We start from the raw sequence: 19545 nt of genomic DNA, 5'->3' as shown, positions 1-19545 counted from the left end.
TAAGACTCCACTAGTACAATGGGAGGGTCTTAATTTGGAATTCGAATGTTCCAAATCTCAAATAAGTAAAAACAATCATACATATTGTAAAGCCTGACCTTATAAAATACTCATTTTGACCTTTGACTAATCATGTGGTGGAGATAAAAGGTTTAAAATTTTTAAAGTTTTAAAAATGGATCAAAGGAAACATGCCAAGTGTCAAGTAAGGATATTTTATTATTTTTTATTAAAATCAGCCCATATTTATCCCATTCTTCTTCTCCATATTCGGCCAAGACAAAAGGAAAGAAAAGAAAAACAAGAACAAAACCTAGGTGGAGGATTTCAAGAGAAAAAGTGTGGAAAATGAAGGAAAATAAGTGAAAAAGGTAGGATTTTTCAATTTAAACTTGAAATTTATTTTCCTTAAGCATTTCTCCTTATTTTTCATGGTTAAATTACATGTTTTCATGATGAATTCATGGCTGGTCAAAATGGGTATGGAGAGAGAAAGATGTTGGATTGATTTGATTTTAAGTTATGTTAGTGTTTTTAGTTAGTTTAGCATATTTAGAAGCAAAACAACATGAAAAGAATCCATTTTTCCCATGAATCTTCATTGGCCGAATCTTCCTTGATATGTGTGGGAGATGGATTGTTATTATTTCAAGAGAAATGGCTTAGAAAATGATGAATAATGGTGAGAAAATTAAGTAGGAAAAATCACGGTGTTAGTGCACTGTAACGGCTGAATTTTTCCATGAAGAAATGGGTGGGTTTTGATGCTAAAATTGATGTTATTTGAATAATGTTTGGTGAATTGAGGCATTAGAAAAGAAATGGAGTAATTTGGGATTAAATTGGACGCGTTAGCAATTAATTAGGTGATAAGACGAATTAAGCCAATACCGGGGATTAGATGGTTACCAGTACATTTTGCATTTCATATCATGCATTAGTAGTCTAAATTAGTTTAAATTCAATTTAGTACCAATGAAGTAAGTTTCTCGATTTTGTATTGTGTTAAGGTGGTGAGTCCTCCGATAAAGGCAAGGGAATTGCACCCGAGGACTAGTAATCTGAGTACTTCAAAAATCTCCATTCTAGACATTGTGAGTAACCTTATATCATTTTAATTATCTAAAGTATGTTTTAACTCGATTTTGGTGAAATTTTATAAAATGAGTTAAATGGCAAATTTTAGGTTTTATAAACAAAAATGTGTTTAAATGAAAAGATTTTATAAATTGTCTTGAAACGAAATAACGATTTTGAAAATAGAGTAATTGGAGACCACTGGTATGTTGTAAATTTATGATTGAAAATTGATGGCTTATGTTATATTGTTATTGTGTTGGCATGACTGGCTGAGCTGTGTTTTATGAATTGTATGAATTGTTTTATTTTACCCTTGCAGGCTGGGTAGTAAAATATTAGCCCTGTCATGCTGTCAAAATTTTATTATATGGTGGGTTTAGCTTGCTGCAGTAGGTGGATTCTGTGGACTAGCCTATTAGAGGGGCACGGAATCCGGATATATATATATATATGTACCTCGGTCGGAGAGGTGCGTTGGATATCTCTTGAGGTATGGCTAGAGTTCACGTCACGCCAAACCACCTCGTGATGATGAACTCCGCTAACGCCAAGGAATGACTGTGTTTTTCAAACTAAAAATATGTTTACGTGTATACGAACTTTTTAACAGCCTTGACGGACTCGGTTAGATACCTCGGCCAAGGTATCCCCGAGAATGATTTTGGCAGGAGCCAAGCTTTTAAGATACTCATAAGCCATGTTGAATATTTATGTTATGAAATACATATTGAGATGAAATATTTTAATTGTCTCCTTTTACTCGACTTTAGATATTTTGGATAATGTTTGTTTACTCATTGGGATTATAAAATCTCACCACTCTCCTTTCCACCCATTTCAGGTTCAGATTAGGCTATAGATAGCTGAGTTCATCGAGGACTACCCTTGGATTTGCATTCCTTTAAACTGTAGGTTCACAGTCCTCTTTACTTTTGATTATTCGGGGGCTCACTTGTTATTGTAAATTAAATTAAATACTCTGACTTACTGTATTACAGTATGTATGAATTTATTTAGCTTTTACGCTACAAAAAAATTATTTACGTATAACTCTATAAATATTGTTTTATAAGAAAATAGAATATTTTACTTAATATTTCTTTTATTTTCTTATTTTATCCAAATAATTGCAATTTCATTTTAAATGAAGATTTTAGACTTTAAAACTCATTTTTGATTATGAATTATGTGTTTTGTACTCGTTTACTACATTTTTAGCGGATTTCGAGATTTTTGAGAAAATATTACCAAAATGCCCCTGTGAGGAAAAATTTATTTTTCTATTGTTTTGAATTGGAAAAAGTTTATAATCTCTTGAAATATGATTTTAGCAACTAATACTCACGGGGGAAGCGAGAAAAATTGATGTTAAGCCTTGCGAGGTTTTGATTGACATTTCGGGTAATGAATGTCTATCGGGACGTCGCGACGGTTGTCACGGGCTCGATGGGAGTTCCGGGTCGTGACACATATTTAATCACCAATTAATCAAAATCTACGAATAAAAAATAAAAAATTAATGATAACAATAAATTTATTAATTGTAATAATACAAAAATGGATAAAACACATAGGCATAATAATTATAGTTACGGATAATAAAAAATACTTGGTCTAAAAATATGGTTCTAAAAAATTTTATATAGTAAGATAAATAGGTACTTATATAGCAAAATGCATAACGAAGCAAAAACAATAAGTAAATGTAAAATATTTGTTCATAATAAATACGCACACAAAAAAAGTGGTAAATTTCGTGAAAGATAAGAAACAAATATCGAGTGTACGAGTGCATCACGTATCATGGTTGCATTGTTAAATGTCATGGCATATAGATATATTCTGTTTACAGTTATAAACTCCGATGATGGGACTTTCCGAGGAAGCTTGCGAAGGTAAATTTCTTCGGTAAACTCCCTAGGTGAGAAGATACCCCCGGATCCCACTAGTATGATGGGAGGGTTCAGAGAAATATCTTTAATAAAAGGTTTTTACCCGTATTAGGATTTGAATTTATGAAAACACTAGTTTTTTTACTTGCAAACGACTATCCCGATGATGGGATCTACTCAATAAACTTGCGAAGGCGAGTTTCTAAGGTATTTCCCTATGTGAGAGAATACTCTCGAATCCCACCAGTACAATGGGCGGATTTGAAAAGTATGCTCAATAAAAGATTTTCATTTGGCATTATCCCGATTTTGTGCCATGCATTTCATAATTCCAACACGTGTACGCCAAACTCGTAAAATATTTTGACTTGATTAATAGAATAAGAAACAAATTAAATAAATAATAATTAAGGAAACATAAGAATAAGATTAATGGGTTAGGATAATATATGATTAAATGGTACCGTCTGTGGAATGGGCGTCACAGGGGTGCTAACCCTTCCTCGTGCGTAACCGTACTCTCGAACCCAAATCTAAAAGATACGTAAACCAGTTTATCGTTTTTTTGATGAACCTAAAATTAATTTAGGATTTCGTCAAGTAGAACAAAATAGGGTGGCCAATCACACTTAAAAAAAGATTGGTGGCGACTCCTAAAGTTAACCATGTCTAGCGGTTGGGTTCCGGGACTTGCACGTTGCGACAAAGATTTTTCGTTTACATGGGATGCCAAGATTTATTGTTTATGATTGAGATCGAGTTTTTACAAATTCTTTTTGGAAGGAATTATTTAGCTTGAATGGGACTGTTTTCAATTTCAGTTCTAGTTATCATCCCCAAATTGATGGCAGACTAAGGTGGGAAACAAAAGTTGAGAGATGTAGTTACGGTGTTTTTCTAACTCTTATCCAAAGACTTGGAAAAAGTGGTTGTCATGGGCTGAGTATTGTTATTACACAAGTTTTCACTCCTCAACTGGGAAATCGCCCTTTGAAGTGGTTTATGGAAGGGAACCACTGTTAGTATAGGTCCTGCAAGCCAATCTATGGTTGTATGAGAATTACAATTTTGAGATATTCATGTATGACATTTTGTTATTCATAATAACATTAAGGTAGTTCTTTATCCATAAGCTTGTGATTTAATTACTTTTTGTACTTATGTAGATAAAGCCCATGGAACTATATATGCCTTGCAAAAGAATTGTATTAGGATACAATTATGAGATCCTTATGCATTAAATTATTGTTTTTAAAAGTTCCTGATCATTGTGTTATTGAGATAGAGCATCAACAATGCTTAAAGACCGGCACATGTTATTTTCCGTACTTATGAAATAAGCAATCACTCTTAATGGTTGAAGTATAGAAATACTTGGAACTAGCATGTGGGTGCCTGCTATAGGAGAGCGAGTTCACTAAACATGACCCATCATGAGAAGTGCATTTGGTACCTCACTTAAGTGTCTATGCAATACTTCTCATGTGTCAGTTGTGTAACTACTCCCTAGACTTGAGACACCAAGTTGTCTTGTATGTGGAGTACTATACTTTGATTTCATCCTTTCGGGTGCCTAACCAAGGATGTCAAAATAAGATGTTTTTGGGTATAGTATGAAGCATATAAAGACAAATGAGTGGTCCATATAGGAATCATCACCCTAAGTGATTCAAGGGGAAATATCTCATTAGTTCTTGGTTGACATTAGCTTAATCAAATCCTTGGCCAAGGTGATTAGAAGATTATGAAATGAGTTTCATAAGTCTCCATAAAGCTAATGGTCTAACTATAGGAACAAATATTAAGGTCAATAAGAGTAGGAACTGCACCAAACTTTTATCATCTTCGGGATATATGATGAGGGAAGGAATTACACTGAAAAATTATACACTAAAAGGGTTGTCAAAGAATCATTTGACTCTCTTAACAATTGGGCGGCCATGATGTATTGCTAGATGCTAATCATGGTCTATGGAATTGAATTAGTTAATTTAAAATTGAATATGATTCATTTAAATTAATTAATTAATAATATTATAATTTAATTCCATTGCCAACATGTTAGGAATCTAATGGGTCACACATAAGGTTACAATTTGGATTAAATTGAGAGTGTGATGATTTAAGTTAGACTTACATCAAATTCTAGATTTTAACTACTAAGGACCTAATTAAAAGAGTTTAATTAGGTATTGGTTAAATATTATAATTGTTATAATATTAAGGACTTATTCTGTAAATTTTAATAAGGTAAAACTAGATATAAATATCACATTATAGCCACTCTTTTCTATTGAGAGAAAAAAAAAACAAAGGAAGAAAAAAGGTTTTTCTCTTGAGTGCTGCCATTCTTGACAAGTTTTTTTTTTTAAAAAAGTTCTCCTTTGATTCTTTGCTGGAAATGAAAGAAGAAAAGAGAACAAATCATTGTTCACTTGTTAGCACAAGCTTGTTGCATAAAACTCTCTCCTTGGGAAGGATCCGTTGCAATCATGTGGGCAACATTAGAGGCCAAGTAATTGAGTGGCTAGGATTCTTTCACACAAAAGGTATTCACGTTTTGTCACCAAAAGGAATCCATTTGATTATGATATCACTTGGAAAGGTAAAACTTTTTCTGATTTTATATCGTGCTTAACTTTGCATTAAACAACCAAGGTGATCCAAAGGTAGGAGGCATGGTTTTTATTTTATTTCAATTTTTTTGTTATTTCACTGCATTGATACTCTAATCATGTCGTTCCTAGCAACCACCATCTTTACTTGCGTATGTTGCAAGTATAGCTAAACTTCAATCTGTTGAGTAAGAGTTGCTTGGTTGAGATGCCATTATCAGAGAAGTTCGTGAGAAGATTGCTAACACGCAAAATTGTATGAGGTGAATATACTATTCTAAGCATAGGGAATGACAGTTTTTTGTTGGAGATATGGTGTATCTTAAATTGCAAGCTTATCGACAACTTTTTGTTCCAAAACAAAGGATGCACAAGTTATCAACTAGATTTTATGGGTTTTTCAAGATTCTCCAAAAAATCGATAAGGTGGCTTATAAACTTGAATTGCCACTTGGGAGTGGGATTCATTCGATCTTCCATGTTTCTCTCCTTAAACCATGTGTTGGAAATCAAAGCCCAATACAAACGCAGCTTCCCTCTAGTTAGAAGAGCCTTCTGTAAAATAGCCTATTGCCATTTTAGATCACTATGTTCAGCAAGGCATCCATGAGCTTTTCATGCAATGGAAAGGACTAGATCCATTCAAAGCTACTTGGGAAGAGTTGAATTATTTATGGCAGCAATTTTTTGAATTTTGTGCTTGAGGACAAGCACAATATTTAAAAGAAAAGGAAAAGATGTTACGTGCAGAGGTGGGGTTGTTGGTTGTTGTTACCTCAATTACCGTAACCAAACCACAATAAAGTCAGCAGCTATTTGTTTGGTCTTTTGATATATTTCAAAACATTGTAGATAAGGGTTGTTTCCTTTAAAATAGGTTGTTGCTATTTTTATGGTTCAGTTGCTAATTTTTAGGAAATGTTCATAATGAATGTTACAAATAAATTGTACAAATAAGAACTGATGCAATAAGATGTATATAAGTTTTTGAATCCAAAACCATAGTCAAGATTTTATCTTAACAAAGGCTAGATCACCTCCCAATCTGATCAAAGCTTCTTTTTTTTTTAATTCCATTCCTTAACTTCCTTCAACAACCATAAGGTCCAAGAAGAACCACATTCCAGTATTCTTGAAGTTTAGTATGTCTCTACTACTTAAGATGTGACACCCAGTACCCTCGTATTGTGAGACCTTGACCTCCATAGACCCGTAACTAGAAGTAGACGCAATAACACGGATTAGGGGTAATTTCGTCATTTTCCTGTTGAGCTCTTAAAAGTAGATTTCCCAATATTATTAAGGCCTAAGTAGGTCTAAGGAATAAATGAATGATGTATATCATGATAAATAAACAAAAAAATGGAAATATTGATATTTTTCATAATAAGGGCAAAACGGTCATTTTGCATCTCGAGTAAAAAATTTTATGTTTTCGTGAACTTGAGTATTTCTGGACTATTATGGACTTTGTCTTAATGTCAAAGAAGTAAAAATATTGCACAAAGGATAGGAGGAAGACAAAGTCACCTTGTTGAGGGTATTTTGGTAAATTGTATGAAACTTGGATAAACTTTAAGCATAAATATCTCATTTCTCCAGCAACTTCTTCTTATTCTTCCTCCCATCTCACGTTTCTTACATCTTCCATGAAAGCCTCTCTCAAAGCTTCCATCACCCTTTCAAACTAACCTTAAATTTCATGCTTTTACACACCTTGTTAAAGGGTTTTTCATGCTCTTTCTGTCACGACCCAATTTCCCGGGCCATGACCGGCGCATGAGCTCAATGAGCATAGCTCACTAAGCCCAAGCAAGCCTATCCATTTACCTTTGCTTAACAAATTTATCATATCATGCATACACACACACCTTTTCTCGGGTGTGAACATAGCCAAAACACAATGGCATTATCGATAATAATATACATGCACTATACCAGTCATGTATTTAGCAATTTACATTGCATACACATATTCATATTGTTAGATTGTTTTCACAATACAAAAGGACCCATGACTTCCAGCGGAGACATTGACAATAAAAGGGATTACTATCGAATGCCAGACACATACCGAGGATATGCACTACGGGGACTCCTCGATCTAGGGTCCAACAGTCACCTGATCTGAAAACATGAATTTTTATAAAACGTGAGTACAATACTCAGTGAGTGAACAAGGAGGGAACAAGCATACAATAAGGAATGTTTATCGAAATCATGATGTATTCGTTTTCTTAAAACCATGCAATTGTTTTAGCTCCTTTAAACCCCTCATGTAAACCCCACATGAGTAAATCACTTTACAAAAATCCATGCTCAACTATGTTACCAAAGAAATGAGAAATATGGCAAAAACCCACAAGTTAGCAAAATAGACAGAAAGTTTCTCGTTGTAGCGAACTTCATTCTCGCTGCAGCGAGAACCAGAACATCAAGGAAAAAGTCTCCTTTTTCCCTTAAAACAAGTCATCCTGCTAAAATAACAATAGCAACATGTAACACATGTAAACTTCCAAATTTCAACAAAACAAATGCTTACATATTTGCATTTACAACCATAAATCATTGTCCATCAATTTGCTATATCACACATATTTACATATGTATATATATATATATATATATATACCCATCATCATCATCTCACCAACCCATTACCATCATCATCGACTCATCATCATCATCACCAGCTCATGCGCACTCCCTACTCGCACATGGCTGGGTCATCACCGAGTTATGCACACTCCCTACTCGCACATAACCGGGTCATCACCGGGTTATGCGCACTCCCTACTCGCACATAACCAGGTCATCCTCGGCTTATGCGCACTCTCTACTCGCACATAGCCGAGTCAACATAATTACACAACATTATATTCAAGCATATATGTATATCAACATAATGCAGCCACATAGAAATCCATAATAACCACATTTCATAACATAAACTTTTTTTTCAAAATCTTGTTCCCAAGGCATTCATTTTCATGAAAAATTGCATAAAATCATTCAAACACTTTGTTCAAAACAGTCATATTCCCAAAACAATTTTGATAGGCAGTCCACTCACAGGTGTCGAAAATCCGGATTCCGGGTGAACTCTGACTAATAGTCCTCAGGCGCAATTCCTTTGCCTTTTCCGGACGTCTCACCACCTTGACAAATAACAAAGTCGAGGAATTTACTATATTGTCCCTAAATTGATATAAATTAATTTAAACTACTAATGTTTGATATGTAAATGCAAAAATATGTCCGATTACCGCTTAATCACGGTATCGATTAAATTCGACCGATCACCCGATTAATGGACGATTGTGTCCAAATCACCTCCAAATTAATTCATTTCTCCTCTAATACCTTAATTTACCACATACATTTAAATAAAGCCAAATTCAGCATTAGAACCCTCACAATTCCTTATAGAAAAAAATTGGTCATTTGGTGTACTAGCATCGAATTTTTTTCTACATAACCGTTTCACCTTAATTCATCATTTTCCATGCCATTTTCCTAGAAATAAAAACAATCCCCCATTGATATTCAGCCCTCATGGTTCGGCCAACAAGGAACCCTAGAGAAATTGAATATTTCTTTTGTGTTTTTGTTCATAACCATGCTTAACTATCCCTAAACACTAACATAGTCTAAAATCAAATTATTTCAACAACAATTCCTCTTCCATACCCATTTTTCAGAATTTAATTCATCATGATAACTCAATATTCAACCATGAAAATCAAGAACAAAAGCATGGGTAAGCTAGGTATCAAGGAGAATTAAAGAAATTTTAACTTACCTAGCTTGTTTCCTTGAATTCCAATACTTTCTCCTTGATTTTTCCCACCTAGGGCTTGTTCTTCCTTGGTTTCTCTTCTCTTCTGGTTTGACTGATCACTATGGGAGAAATGGGCTGATTTTTATGCCTTTTATAAAGAAAATAATGAATGGATGAGATTTTGACACATGTCACCATTCCATTGGTCCATGTGTCATACTTAGCCATTAAGCAATCTCTCTCCACCACACATTTCTCATGTTTATCCATTTACAGGATGAATAAAATCCCTTGGCCTTGACAAGTGCTGGGGCGAAAAATTTACCGATTTGCCCCCGATACGAAAAAATTACGATTTTGCCCTTATACTCCGAAATGCACCGGAATCTCATTATTTCTACTTTTCAACCTAAAATAACACTAATATTGATCAATATTAACAAAATGGGGCAAAAATTGTTTTCAAAAAATTTTCGTTTAGTCCTCTAATGGTAAAATTACCATTTTGCCCTTCTACTCCATAAATACCGGAAATCACAATTTTTCACTGCTAAACATCATTTTATACTCCAATAATCATAATTATATTTCATGTAATTATTCTTGGTCAAATGTGATCAAATCTTGGCTAAAAATCTCAATTTTATCATCAAATGGTAAAATGACCGTTTTGTCCCTAATTGGTCAATTTTCTGATGGACTCCAAACTAGACCTTGAACTCCAAATCACTATTCTAAGTCATTCTATTGGTTTTAAAATTTTCAAATTCCTCTTAGAATTTCTATTTGAACTAGTTCAAGGCTCGATTTAACTTAGTTGTACCACTCGGTACAATACCGTCTTTTAATTGAGCTTGACAAGGTCTCACACTTTCACTCTCTCACCTTAAAACCCTTAAAAAGTCTTACTCCCATACTTTTTTTCACTAGCTAGGTGTTTTAGAGAGAGAAAGAGAGAGAGCTTTTATAATAGCTTGAAAATTCTTGGAAAGGAATTTGCTTACAAAGTTACCAAGGTGAGTAATGAAGTAGAGTTGATTTTTAAGTGTTGAGAATGGCTAGTGATTAGACTTGTAAGTGTTTTGTAGTTGAGGTTGTTTATTCATTTTAGAGTGATTAGGATAGTGAAAATAGATTGTCACGACCCGGAACTCCCATCGAGCCCGTGACAACCGCCATGACGTCCCGATAAGCACTCATTACCCCGAATGCTGATCGAAACCCCGCAAGGCTTAGCATCAGCTTCCGCATCTCTCCGGTGAGCGATAGTTATTAAATCTCGCATTTCAAGAAATCATAAGTCATTTCCAAATCAAAATAATAAAATATTATTTTCTGGCTCACAAGGGCATTTTCGTCATTTTTTTTTAAAATATCGAAACCTACCAAAAACATGGTGTAAAAGCTAAATATATTCATACATACTTTAAATCAGATAACTAAAGTATAAAATTACTTTTACAGTGACACGTGAGCCCCCAACTGACCAAGAAGGTGTAGGGCTATAAACCCTTACTTTCTAGGATGTAGCTCCGAGATTAATTCTCGTCTTAATCAATTATCAACAAACTATCTTAAGCCTGAAAAATGGATAGGAAAAGAGGTGAGATTACATAATCCCAATGAGTAAATAATTACCATCAAAAGCATCTAAAGCCGAGTAGATGGAGACAATATAAAAACGTTATATCTCAATAATGTTCATAATGCAAAATTCATTTCAATCTATACCAAACAATTTCTTTTCGTCAAAATTTCCCTAGCTGATGAGTTTCTTAAACTTGGCCTCTGCCAAAATCACTCTCGCGAGTACCTTCGTCAAGGTATCCCACTGAAACCGCCAAGGCTGTTAAATGTCCCATACCCATAAACATGTTTTCACATCTGACACATAGCCGTTCCTTGGCGTTGGCTGAGTCTCACTCTCACGTGGTGGCCCGAACATGAGGTGCACTCAAATCTTACCTCAGGAGATACTTCATCAAACATCTCCCCCCGGAGGTAAATATATAATTGGGTTACCGTGCCGCTCTCATAGGCAATCCACGAAAACCCCCACCACTGTAGTGACCATGTAATATACCACCAGACCCATAAAATTTTCAGTAGTATAATATGGCGAATAAAATTTAATCCAGTCTACCGACACTAATCCAAAACTGTTCATATATTTCATGCCAAACTCAAAAATTTAGCCATCATGCTACCATAGTGTCATAAGCCACAATTTCAATAACATATAAAATCATAAATTTTAACACAGTCTCCATATACTCAATTTTCCCAAAACAATATTTGATTTCAAAACCAGTATAAATCTCATTTTTATTAAAAAAAACATTTTAATTGGAAAACATAATATTTTATAATTTAAACTCATCATTCAATAAAAGCATCAAACAAGTAAAATTTCTCTAGATATTTAAGACGATAAATTGTCCACTCACAGTTCTAGGAGTCGATGTACTCCTAATCCCAGTCTTCAAGCACAATCTTTGTACTTTTACCAGTGTAATTTGCTCACCACCTATCCACAATGTACAATACATAATTCACCACATTAATGCTTGACCATTATAAAATCAATTCAGGCTCGGTGTATATGCATGATATGATATGCAACTTATCCGACGACCGCTTAAATGCGGTGCTGACCTAATTCGACCTATTACCCGATTAAATGACAATTGTGTCCGATTTGGCTCCAAATTGCTCCATTTCATTTCTAGTACCTCAATTCACCAAACATTATTCAAATAACACCAATTTCAGTATCAAAACCCTCCCATTTCTTCATGGAAAAATTCGGCCATTATAGTGCACTAACACCGTGATTTTTCCTACTTAATTTTCTTACCATTATTCATCATTTTCTAAGCCATTTCTCTTGAAATAATAACAATCCATCACCCACACACATCAAAGAAGATTCGGCCAATGAAGATTCATGGAAAAAATGGATTCTTTTCTTGTTGTTTTGCTTCTAAATATGCTAAACTAACTTTAATCACTGACATAACTTAATATCAAACAATTCCAACTTCATTCTCTCTCCATACCCATTTTAACCAGCCATGAATTCACCATAAAAACATGTAATTTAACCATGGAAAATAAGGAGAAATGCTTAAGGAAAACAGATTTCAAGTTTAAATTGAAAAATCCTACCTTTTTCACTTGTTTTTCTTGATTTTCCACACTTTTTCTTTTGAAATCCTCCACCTTGGTTTTGTTCTTGTTTTTCCTTTCTTTCCTTTTGTCTTGGCCGAATATGGAGAAGAAGAATGGGCTGATTTATGCTGATTTTTAAGTTAAATAATAAAATATCCTAAGCTTGACACATAGCATGTTTCCATTGGTCCATTTTTAAAACTTTAAAAATTTTAAACCTTTTATCTCCGCCACATGATTAGTCAAAGGTCCAAATAAGGCTAAGGGAAGACCATGTGCTGGACAAATGTCTTGGTGGTGGAAAATTACAATTTTGACCCTAGGGTGGCAAAATTATCATTTTACCCCTATACTCTAAATTATACCAAAAATTAAAAATTTTCACTTCTAAACCTCAAATCATACTCCAATAAGTCAAATGGGGCCAAAAAAATCTTTTCTAAAATTTTCATTTTATCTTCAGGTGGCAAATGACCATTTTGCCTCTAGATAGTGAAAATTTCGGTTTGACTCCAAATTGATACTCGAACTCCGAATCACCATTTTGAGTCATCCCTGGATTGTGAAACTCTTAATTTCACCTTAAAATTCCTATTTGAACTAGTTCGAGGCTTAATCAACTTAATGGTACCATTAGGGGCAATATCGTCTTTTAACGGTTCTTCGAATTTCCTAAATATGCAAACATTCTATTGAGCATGTAAATGATGTCATAATTATTTTACAGGACAGGGTTTGACATAGATAGCCACTTAATGGCAATTGGAAGCTAGTTAGGAGATAGCTTTTAGAATTTATAGTTATGTGAATTGAGTTAATTGTGATGCTATTGTGATGATAGGTTCCAACAAAGTCCCACCGCCTCATTTGGACCATTAGAGGAAGTGGGAGTTTGGTAAAGATTTAACAAATACAGGTGAGTGAACTTACATTTCAAAATGTTTTGGGGTGTGCCTACATGTTTAAATAAATCATTTGAAAGTTTCATTTGTTTTTGCTTTAAGAATATACTTGGGGAACAAACCCTTGATGAAATGTTTCTATCTTGTGAAATGTGCAATATGAGTAGTTCATGCATTATCATACTATATTGATATGTATATTATGCTTTGGATGCTCCTTTTGTGTGATAATGATGACCAAGCTATGTGCGGTGTGGGAGTGCACATGAGCTTATGATGACCTAGCTATGTGCGGTGTGGGAGTGCACATGAGCTGAGTGTGGCGGGATGGTATGCATGATGATGTATGTGTATATATATATATATATATATATGTTATAGAAAGTTTATGAAGATATTTGTGATTGTGTTGTATGTTGGCATTGTTAATTGCTCTCAAATTGCTTTTCATTTCAGCAAGAAAATGGCTTTTTTGATGTAACAACCCCTTTAACTAAATTGCTCTGTTTCTCGTTGCAGCAAGATTCATTTTTGCTGCAGTGAGAAACTCTCAGGTAGGCAACCTTAATCCATGCTCTGAATTTTGCTGCAATGAGAATGGATTCTCGCTGTAGCGAGAAACTCTCGGGTGGTTCTAAAATTTTGGTACAGTACTTTTAATTTGACAAAAATTTTGACCACTCTCTTATCAAAACTAGGCAAAGTGGTAAACATAAAAGTTGTAGTCCGGCCTCTTATTTTTCTAATGACTCAAAAATCATGTCAATTGAACTTCTGTAGTGGGAGATATGCTTGAAAAACCACAACATATACAAACTAAGAATGCCTTTTCGTTGCAACGAGAAAACCCTCTGTTTGCTTGTCTTGCTTGGTCATTGCTGAAATTTTCATTCTATTCAACTTCATGGTTTATCATGGATCTTGTAACATTAAGGGATTAAACATTCAAAGTTTGGAATGAGGGGTTTTAATTAAAACTTAGACTAAATTGCATGGTTTTATTGTAAGTGCATCATGTTTTCTAAAACATTCCTTATCGTTGCTTGTTCCCTTCTTATGTTCACTCACTAAGTTTATACTCACTCTTTTAAATTGTATGTTTTCAGATCGGTAGCTAGTTGGGACCGAGATTAAGGAGACCACTCGTATTCACCCCTTGGTAGGAATATGACATTCGGTAGTTGTGCCCTCACCCAAGTCACTCCACTAGTTGTCAAGAATTTTGCATGTGGATTTACACTCGATGTAAATCGCTAAGATTTAGGCTACAAACAATAGATGAATACGTGATATGATGATGCCATTATGAGATGGCAATGAATAACAATATTTTGGATTAGTACCAATATAAATATTTGGTTGCCTTGTTTATTATCGAAATATGTATAATTGAGAATAAAGATTGTGGCTAGAAATGATGGTGGGAATGATGAAATAGAATTTCATAAATAGGCTTGCTTAGACTTAGTGGGTTGTGCCCATTGAGCCCTTGAGCCTGTTATAGCCCGAAAATTGAGCTGTGACACAAGATATAGCTGATGCATTAACTAAAGCATTATTACTTGCCAAATTTCAATTTTTATTATCCAGATTGGTGTATCACAAATGGTTTCGCAATCGTTGAAGGACATATTGGAGGGAAACGAGATTTCAAATGATAAAGGAGTAGCTAATGATCAATGTTTCAAGAAATTCAAAAAATGAGAATGCAACCCTATCAAGTAGTAATATTTGAATAACAATTATCTTCTTGTAATCTTAGCTGTTTTTGAATTTATAGTACTTCTTACTTGCATAATTTGTAATATAAATACATGGTAATAGAGAATGGCAGCCTTCCTTTTCCCATAAACCTTCTGTTTTATAATTTGCTATATGGTGCTAAGCCGATATGGTAGACTAATTTAATAATGATATAATTAAAGTTCGATAAAAAAATAAAATTGAAAATTGGCCGATTATTCAAAAACAACTTATATGATATACAAAGTACTACTATTGTAAATAACATAAAAATCCGTAACAAGATGATATACAAAGCAAGAAATAGGCTAAAGAAAAGGATTAAAATACGAATAAGGATGGATCTATCTCTGTAGGAGGGAGTCCCCAATGGACGACTATCGTGCAAACCTCAGCAATATAATTCAATAAGAAAATTTAATCTGCAAATAAAATGACAAAAATTAAAATTAAAATAATATGATGGAAACTCTTTTTTTTTTCTTTTTTTTCTAGATGCGCATGATGGAAACTCTTTTCAATGTATGAGTTAGATGACTAGAAAACAATTGGGACAGTGGGAATGGCCATCAATTACCATCCAACAGATCAAGGATAGCATCGATGCCGAGCTGGATCCGAGCAATGTTCATTGCTGCTAGACGATTGCCTTTCTTGGTTTCTGAATTTTTTTGCTCAAGCTTTCTTAGCTTTTTCTTCGCTTTCCTTTCAGCCCGTTCCATGTGGTTCAGTTCTGCCCTCTTCTCGGCTAACACTGCTTCGAACCATTTTGTTTCCATCTCCATTTCCTTTTCATTGTTAAATGGTTTAATTAGTACAATAATCGGAACACAAAGCAGATCAAATCAAGATTCATCAGACAAAGAGAAAGCAAATTAAAGAATGCAACGATACCTGAATCTTCCTTTTCCACGACCAACGATGTTTCTTTTTGGGGACTTTCGATTTCTGCAAACAAATACAACACTCTTATTGCTAATAAAAATAAAAGAAAAAAGATAATAATAATAATAATAATAATAATAATAATAATAATAATGATGTTGATGATGATGATGAAAAAAAAACTCATTAACTTGGCCCTTAAGGGTTTACATACAGTTAGAGGTGTTTATGAACCGAGCTTAACTCAAATTAATCTTTTTTAAGGTCAAGTTCGAGTCATTTACATATTATTTTATTATTTAAATATTTTTTAAAAATATTTTATATTATATAAAACTATACTAATTTATAAAATGATACACAAAAAAGGTTACTGTATATAGCTGTTGTTATCCTACCTTTTGAAATGGAGTACTTGTCATGCTAAATCTCAATCCTTTTATTTTTGGTCAATGATTAATATTTTTATTTCTATTTAAGGAAACCTTCACCAAGCTTCTGAATTATAAGATGAGATGTAATTCTCATACACTCATAAATATCACCTATCATTTTAAGATTCAGATCAAAATATTAAAATTAGAGTCTCAAGTATTTATTTTATATGCAATTGACTTCATTTCGGTCTAATTGATGATACTTAATCCGTTGCTCTTTAAACCTTATTTAATGTCTAAAGGGGAAAAAGAAAATGCTTGCTTTTAGAAGTGTCTAAAAATCAAGCTATCTATCTACGCCTGCAAGCCCAACACGTCTCCAGTGGGCCTTGAACCTAGACTTTTAAACCTTGAGTCTAACTTGGTTCTATTATATTATTTTATTGATATATAATATATTTTTTATTTAATTAAAATTTTAAAATGTATTTAAAAATACTAAAATATTAATATAAAATAATAGTTAGATGAGTAAGTCAAAAATGAGACCTTATAAGTCCAACTTAAAAGAATCCGTGAATACCTCAACTTGCTTCCATTGTAGTATTGTTAATTATTGATCTGATTAACACAGATTTTCCATTGAAAACGTTGTACAAGCGAAAGGGCGATCGACATGTAACTCTACTTTTATTGGGTGATTGAACCATACCGGGGATATTGGGTGCCACTTTTATTGCGTTTAGTATACAATTCTTTCCAAAAGATCTTAGCATAGTTATCATATGGTATAATGCTTAAAATTTTATTCACTAAAAATTTTAAAAATTCAAATAAATTTTTACTCTTTTATTGTGTTTAATCAAATTTTTATATTTTTATTTTTGATAAAACAAATTTTTATAATTAATAATTAATTAATTATCATTAATTAAAACATCTTTTGTCTTTTTATATTCACATGATATTATCGTTGAGAGTGAAAATATTATGTAACATTATTATCATGTCACGTCAACAAACTAGGCATTATTTAGTAATATATTTGTACGTCACGTTAGTAACACATAACGTAAAAATGATAACTAACTCTTAATTATAAGAGCTTTTTTGATTTAAAATAAAAAATAATTCAAAGGTTCTTTTAAGTATCATGCCTTATCAAAATTAGTTGGATCTTGGTGAAGATCTTGGAATACTAAGTCAATGGTTCAACCTTGAATTAATAGTAGAATAGTATACTTTTTTATTTAAATCTATTTTTACAAAAATATGTAATTATACATTTAAATAATAAATATTTTAAGAATATACAAAAATATAATATTCGACTTGATGATTATAAAGATTTATCTCTTTCTTGAGATAAAAGTTCATCCTATTAGTAAAGTTTAAGTGGTTTTCATTTAATTTAATTTTTTGGAATTGAGTCAAAACCCATGTAACTAGGTCAATACTAGTTTAATACCAAAAAAAAATTGAAAAAAAAAAAACTTATAGGTTGAACTACGTTTACATGATCTAACATAAGAACCCAACTTGTTTCATGATCGAAGTAACCGGTTCAATCATTCTAACCATTGATTAGATTTAATAACTTCGGATATGGAGGTATGAACTTGAGTCAACTTAACCAGTTATCTTAATATTGGTGATGTTCTTTGCCTTCTTTTTTAATTCCAAAAGAAGAAAAGCAACAAAGGTAACGTTTACTATCAATTGTTTAAGTTCAATTGGCAACATTCTTGAACTTACTCGTTCTTTTTGAGATAAGTTCAAGCTCAGCTGACCAATAAAATTTTGTTCGAGTGCTTTGATATTTGACTCGAGCATAAATAAGTCGTTGATACCAATTATATTTATAATACAAATTCTTTTTATTCCACAAATAGATTGCAATCAAGTTGAGCTCATAGTGAAATATCTTTCGAGCTAATTCTAGTATCAGAAAAATGAAATTCGATCTGGTGCAAGCTGATCGAATTTGAAGACTTGAGTTTTTCATTCAAGTCAACTCGAACTTTTCACTATGTTCATCAGATTCAACTTGATTACTTGTCTATTTGGAATCATTCATGATGGAGATGGCAAAGGGATGTAGTCTAACGGATCATTCCGAGACCTAAACCCGACTTGACTCTTTCGAAACGTTTCGCTAGATCAAGATCATATCTGATCAAGGTACTTTGACTTTCACAGTTCAACTCGAACCAATCTGCATCCGATCAAGATGGATCCGGATGAAATTGGGCCGAAGTGTGCTTATTTGCCATCCTACTCATGAAATTGGATCAAGTCTCAACGCTTTTCTTCAAACAACTATCTAATATAACAACAGAAATAGTAAATGAAGATGCATGGAAAAAAAAAAAAACAGAAGAAAAAGAATAAAGAAGTATTGCAAATGAAATTTCTTAATCTATACCAGTTGCTTCCGTGGAGTTGAAGACCGGCCTTTCACCATTCTCTTGTTTCTATTCGCAGTCGAAGAAGCCTAATAATCTTCCCTTCCTCCTTTTCCGGTGGTCTTATTAGCTGAATGCACGACTCTGCTTCTAGTATAAACCGTACTCTTTATATAAAAACAAGCCATCTGTCGGGATCCTGCCGAAGAGGCTCTTTCCACGAAACATCCACAAAAAGAAAATACAAATTAGAAGAGTTGACGCTGAAGTAAAGGTAGGCTGCTTTATTGAAAATAAAAAGCGTCGACGGGGAAAACTGCTTTGGAGAAAGGCAGTCGCAAGAGTCGCGTGGTTACGTCCGATCTGTCTTATAAAATCGACAGAGTCGGGCGTTTGAGACGATTCACTACAACCAGCAATAAAAGACAATTCTATTATGAATATTTTTATAAATATCTCTTTATATTATATATATATATATCTAGATTTAAATATATATTAGATTCGATGGAGATTAGGATTTAATCCTCCCATATAATCTCTTAATATTATTTTTATCTTATAAATTTAATCTTGATAAGGAGTTATTAGTCTATGAATAGGTCTCTTAGCTTCATTTGTAAGTACACATTTGAATAAGATCTTCTTAATCTTTTTAAATACTTTATTTTCGTTTAAATACTTTCTTTTATAT

General features: G+C 33.2%; 1 protein-coding gene across 1 annotated transcript; it reads right to left on the bottom strand.

Moving 5' to 3' along the window:
• Window positions 1–15427: 15427 nt before the first annotated feature.
• Window positions 15428–19229, bottom strand: LOC18594849 (uncharacterized). Its single transcript, XM_007022506.3, has 4 exons — window positions 18872–19229; window positions 16079–16132; window positions 15762–15972; window positions 15428–15606 (listed from the first exon to the last, which is right to left on the bottom strand). Exons 1-4 carry the CDS (start codon window positions 18908–18910, stop codon window positions 15602–15604), a joined length of 309 nt encoding a protein of 102 aa, XP_007022568.2. The 5' UTR covers window positions 18911–19229; the 3' UTR covers window positions 15428–15601.
• Between the last annotated feature and the right edge of the window lie 316 nt (window positions 19230–19545).

This window comes from Theobroma cacao, chromosome 7 (assembly GCF_053813885.1).
Source record: "Theobroma cacao isolate CCN51 chromosome 7, ASM5381388v1, whole genome shotgun sequence".
In the NCBI taxonomy this organism is placed as follows: Eukaryota; Viridiplantae; Streptophyta; class Magnoliopsida; order Malvales; family Malvaceae; genus Theobroma; species Theobroma cacao.
The sequence above is the reverse complement of the archived record's forward strand: the minus strand, read 5'-3'. Positions and strand labels throughout refer to the sequence as shown.